This window comes from Trichoplax adhaerens, genomic scaffold (assembly GCF_000150275.1).
Source record: "Trichoplax adhaerens TRIADscaffold_1 genomic scaffold, whole genome shotgun sequence".
In the NCBI taxonomy this organism is placed as follows: Eukaryota; Metazoa; Placozoa; class Uniplacotomia; order Trichoplacea; family Trichoplacidae; genus Trichoplax; species Trichoplax adhaerens.
In genome coordinates, this window is record NW_002060943.1 from 1,292,832 (window position 1) to 1,298,518 (window position 5,687).

A 5,687-nucleotide genomic window follows, 5' to 3' on the forward strand; every position below is an offset into this window, starting at 1 on the left:
TTGTAGATGTATAAGAAGTCGACGAGCTTGGAGTTGTATATGTACTAGTCGATGAGTACGGACTAGAGCTGCTTGGAGTCGTGTATATTGAGCTCGATGTCGAATATAGGCTTGTAGATGTATAAGAAGTCGACGAGCTTGGAGTTGTATATGTACTAGTCGACGAGTATGTGCTAGAGCTGCTTGGAGTCGTGTATGTTGAGCTCGAAGTCGAATATAAGCTTGTAGATGTATAAGAAGTCGACGAGCTTGGAGTCGTATATGTACTAGTCGACGAGTACGTACTAGAGCTGCTTGGAGTCGTGTATGTTGAGCTCGAAGTCGAATATAAGCTTGTAGATGTATAAGAAGTCGACGAGCTTGGAGTTGTATATGTACTAGTCGATGAGTACGGACTAGAACTGCTTGGAGTCGTGTATGTTGAGCTCGAAGTCGAATATAAGCTTGTAGATGTATAAGAAGTCGACGAGCTTGGAGTCGTATACGTACTAGTCGACGAGTACGTACTAGAGGTGCTTGGAGTCGTATATGTTGAGCTCGAAGTCGAGTATAAGCTTGTAGATGTATAAGAAGCCGACGAGCTTGGAGTCGTATATGTACTAGTCGACGAGTACGTACTAGGGCTGCTTAGAGCCGTGTATGTCGAGCTTGAAGTCGAATATAAGCTTGTAGATGTATAAGAATTCGACGAGCTTGGAGTCATATATGTACTAGTCGACGAGTACGTACTAAAGCTGCTTGGAGTCGCGTATATTGAGCTCGAAGTCGAATATAAGCTTGTAGATGCATAAGAAGTCGAGAAGTACGTACTAGAACTGCTTAGAGTCGTGTATGTTGAGCTCGAAGTCGAATATAAGCTTGTAGATGTATAAGTCGACGAGCTTGGAGTTGTATATGTACTAGTGGATGAGTACGTACTAGAGCTGCTTGGAGTCGTGTATGTTGAGCTTGATGTCGAATATAAACTTGTAGATGTATAAGAAGTCGACGAGTACGTACTAGAACTGCTTGGAGTCGTGTATATTGAGCTCGATGTCGAATATAAGCTTGTAGATGTATAAGAAGTCGACGAGCTTGGAGTCGTATATGTACTAGTCGACGAGTATGTACTAGAGCTGCTTGGAGTCGTGTATGTTGAGCTCGAAGTCGAATATAAGCTTGTAGATGTATAAGAAGTCGACGAGCTTGGAGTTGTATATGTACTAGTCGATGAGTACGGACTAGAGCTGCTTGGAGTCGTGTATATTGAGCTCGATGTCGAATATAGGCTTGTAGATGTATAAGAAGTCGACGAGCTTGGAGTTGTATATGTACTAGTCGACGAGTATGTGCTAGAGCTGCTTGGAGTCGTGTATGTTGAGCTCGAAGTCGAATATAAGCTTGTAGATGTATAAGAAGTCGACGAGCTTGGAGTCGTATATGTACTAGTCGACGAGTACGTACTAGAGCTGCTTGGAGTCGTGTATGTTGAGCTCGAAGTCGAATATAAGCTTGTAGATGTATAAGAAGTCGACGAGCTTGGAGTTGTATATGTACTAGTCGATGAGTACGGACTAGAACTGCTTGGAGTCGTGTATGTTGAGCTCGAAGTCGAATATAAGCTTGTAGATGTATAAGAAGTCGACGAGCTTGGAGTCGTATACGTACTAGTCGACGAGTACGTACTAGAGCTGCTTGAAGTCGTATATGTTGAGCTCGAAGTCGAATATAAGCTTGTAGATGTATAAGAAGTCGACGAGCTTGGAGTCGTATATGTACTAGTCGACGAGTACGTACTAGAGCTGCTTAGAGTCGTGTATGTCGAGCTTGATGTCGAATATAAGCTTGTAGATGTATAAGAAGTCGACGAGCTTGGAGTCGTATATTTACTAGTCGATGAGTACGTACTAGAGCTGCTTAGAGCCGTGTATGTTGAGCTTGATGTCGAATATAAGCTTGTAGATGTATAATAAGTCGACGAGGTAGGAGTCGTATATGTACTAGTCGACAAGTGTGTGCTAGAGCTGCTTGGAGTCGTGTATGTTGAGCTCGAAGTCGAATATAAGCTTGTAGATGTATAAGAAGTCGACGAGCTTGGAGTCGTATATGTACTAGTCGACGAGTATGTACTAGAGCTGCTTGGAGTCGTATATGTTGAGCTTGAAGTCGAATATAAGCTTGTAGATGTATAAGAAGTCGACGAGCTTGGAGTCGTATATGTACTAGTCGATGAGTACGTACTAGAGCTGCTTGGAGTCGTGTATGTTGAGCTCGAAGTCGAATATAAGCTTGTAGATGTATAAGAAGTCGACGAGCTTGGAGTTGTATATGTACTAGTCGATGAGTATGTACTAGAACTGCTTGGAGTCGTGTATATTGAGCTCGAAGTCGAATATAAGCTTGTAGATGTATAAGAAGTCGACAAGCTTGGAGTCGTATATGTACTAGTCGACGAGTACGTACTAGAACTGCTTGGAGTCGTGTATGTTGAGCTCGAAGTCGAATATAAGCTTGTAGATGTATAAGAAGAAGTCGACGAGCTTGGAGTTGTATATGTACTAGTCGACGAGTACGTACTAGAGCTGCTTGGAGTCATGTATGTTGAGCTCGAAGTTGAGCTAGGAGTCGTATATGTACTAGAACTGCTTGGAGTCGTGTATGTTGAGCTCGAAGTCGAATATAAGCTTGTAGATGTATAAGAAGCCGACGAGCTTAGAGTTGTATATGTACTAGTTGACGAGTACGCATGAGAGCTGCTTGGAGTCGTGTATGTTGAGCTCGAAGTCGAATGTAAGCTTGCAGATGTATAAGAAGTCGACGAGCTTAGAGTTGTATATGTACTAGTCGACGAGTACGTACTAGAACTGCTTGGAGTCGTGTATGTTGAGCTCGAAGTCGAATATAAGCTTGTAGATGTATAAGAAGTCGAAGAGCTTGGAGTTGTATATGTACTAGTCGACGAGCTTGGAGTCGTATATGTACTAGTCGATGAGTACGTACTAGAACTGCTTGGAGTCGTGTATGTAGAGCTCGATATCGAATATAAGCTTGTAGATGTATAAGAAGTAGACAAGCTTGGAGCCGTATATGTACTAGTCGACGAGTACGTACTAGAGCTGCTTAGAGTCGTGTATGTTGAGCTGGACGTCGAAAATAAGCTTGTAGATGTATAAGAAGTCGACGAGCTTGGAGTTGTATATGTACTAGTCGACAAGTACGTACTAGAACTGCTTGGAGTCGTGTATGTTGAGCTTGATGTCGAATATAAGCTTGTAGATGTATAAGAAGTCGACGAGCTTGGAGTTGTATATGTACTAGTTGATGAATATGCGCTAGAACTGCTTGGAGTCGTGTATGTTGAGCTTGATGTCGAATATAAGCTTGTAGATGTATAAGAAGTCGACGAGCTAGGAGTCGTATATGTACTAGTCGATGAGTATGTGCTAGAACTGCTTGGAGTCGTGTATGTTGAGCTCGAAGTCGAATATAAACTTGTAGATGTATAAGAAGTCGACGAGCTAGGAGTCGTATATGTACTAGTCGACGAGTACGTACTAGAACTGCTTGGAGTCGTGTATGTTGAGCTCGATGTCGAATATAAGCTTGTAGATGTATAAGAAGTCGACAAGCTTGGAGTCGTATATGTACTAGTCGACGAGAATGTACTAGAGCTGCTTGGAGTCGTGTATGTTGAGCTTGATGTCGAATATAAGCTTGTAGATGTATAAGAAGAAGTCGACGAGCTTAGAGTCATATATGTACTAGTCGACGAGTACGTACTAGAGCTGCTTGGAGTCGTGTATGTTGAGCTCGATGTCGAATATAAGCTTGTAGATGTATAAGAAGGCGAAGAGTACGTACTAGAACTGCTTAGAGTCGTGTATGTCGAGCTCGATGTCAAATATAAGCTTGTAGATGTATAAGAAGTCGACGAGCTTGGAGTTGTATATGTACTAGAACTGCTTGGAGTCGTGTATGTTGAGCTTAATGTCGAATATAAGCTTGTAGATGTATAAGAAGTCGACGAGCTAGGAGCCGTATATGTACTAGTCGACGAGTACGTACTAGAACTGCTTGGAGTCGTGTATGTTGAGCTCGAAGTCGAATATAAGCTTGTAGATGTATAAGAAGTCGACGAGCTTGGAGTCGTATATGTACTAGTCGACGAGTGCGTACTAGAGCTGCTTGGAGTCGTGTATGTTGAGCTCGAAGTCGAATATAAGCTTGTAGATGTATAAGAAGTCGACGAGCTTGGAGTCGTATATGTACTAGTCGACAAGTGTGTACTAGAGCTGCTTGGAGTCGTGTATGTTGAGCTCGATGTCGAATATAAGCTTGTAGATGTATAAGCAGAAGTCGACGAGCTTGGAGTCGTATATTTACTAGTCGACGAGTATGTACTAGAGCTGCTTGGAGTCGCGTGTGTTGAGATTGAAGTCGAATATAAGCTTGTAGATGTATAAGAAGTCGACGAGCTTGGAGTTGTATATGTACTAGTCGACGAGTGCGTACTAGAGCTGCTTGGAGTCGTGTATGTTGAGCTCGATGTCGAATATAAGCTTGTAGATGTATAAGAAGTCGACGAGCTTGGAGTTGTATATGTACTAGTCGATGAGTACGTGCTAGAACTGCTTGGAGTCGTGTATGTTGAGCTCGAAGTCGAATATAAGCTTGTAGATGTATAAGAAGTCGACGAGCTTGGAGTTGTATATGTACTAGTTGATGAGTAAGTACTAGAGCTGCTTGGAGTCGTGTATGTTGAGCTCGAAGTCGAATATAAGCTTGTAGATGTATAAGAAGTCGACGAGCTTGGAGTTGTATATGTACTAGTCGACGAGTACGTACTAGAGCTGCTTAGGGTCGTGTATGTTGAGCTTGATGTCGAATATAAGCTTGTAGATGTATAAGAAGTCGACGAGCTAGGAGCCGTATATGTACTAGTAGACGTGTACGTGCTAGAACTGCTTGGAGTCGTGTATGTTGAGCTCGAAGTCGAATATAAGCTTGTAGATGTATAAGAAGTCGACGAGCTTGGAGTTGTATATGTGCTAGTCGACGAGTACGTACTAGAGCTGCTTGGAGTCGTGTATGTTGAGCTCGAAGTCGAATATAAGCTTGTAGATGTATAAGAAGAAGTCGACGAGCTTGGAGTCGTATATGTACTAGTCGATAAGTGTGTACTAGAACTGCTTGGAGTTGTGTATGTTGAGCTTGAAGTCGAATATAAGCTTGTAGATGTATAAGAAGTCGACGAGCTTGGAGTTGTATATGTACTAAACGACGAGTAAGTACTAGAGCTGCTTGGAGTCGTGTATGTTGAGCTTGATGTCGAATATAAGCTTGTAGATGTATAAGAAGTCGACGAGCTTGGAGTTGTATATGTACTAGTCGACGAGTACGTACTAGAGCTGCTTGGAGTCGTGTATGTTGAGCTCGAAGTCGAATATAAGCTTGTAGATGTATATGTACTAGTCGATGAGTACGTACTAGAACTGCTTGGAGTCGTGTATGTTGAGCTTGGTGTTATAGACGTACTAGTTGGAGAAGTGTATGCGGAGCTTGTGGACGGATAAGAAGTCGACGGGCTTGATGTTGCATACATGCTAGTGCTGCTTAGAGTAGTGAAAGTTAATGATGATGGAGATGCTGTATACGAACTTGCCGAAGAATATACAGACGATGTTGTGATAGACATCACAGATGTGGAA

General features: G+C 42.5%; 1 protein-coding gene across 1 annotated transcript in view; it reads right to left on the minus strand.

Annotated features, from left to right (window-relative positions):
* Window positions 1–819: 819 nt before the first annotated feature.
* TRIADDRAFT_51366 (uncharacterized protein) overlaps window positions 820–5,687 on the minus strand; it is a gene marked incomplete at both ends in the record, with an annotated part of 6,691 nt that continues 1,823 nt past the window's right edge. Inside the window, 6 exons of the mRNA XM_002108417.1 lie at window positions 820–1,712; window positions 2,557–2,663; window positions 2,980–3,071; window positions 3,202–3,692; window positions 4,041–4,760; window positions 4,932–5,429. Of these exons, the coding sequence (XP_002108453.1) occupies window positions 820–1,712; window positions 2,557–2,663; window positions 2,980–3,071; window positions 3,202–3,692; window positions 4,041–4,760; window positions 4,932–5,429 (2,801 nt within the window). The remainder of the gene's footprint in view (window positions 1,713–2,556; window positions 2,664–2,979; window positions 3,072–3,201; window positions 3,693–4,040; window positions 4,761–4,931; window positions 5,430–5,687) is intronic.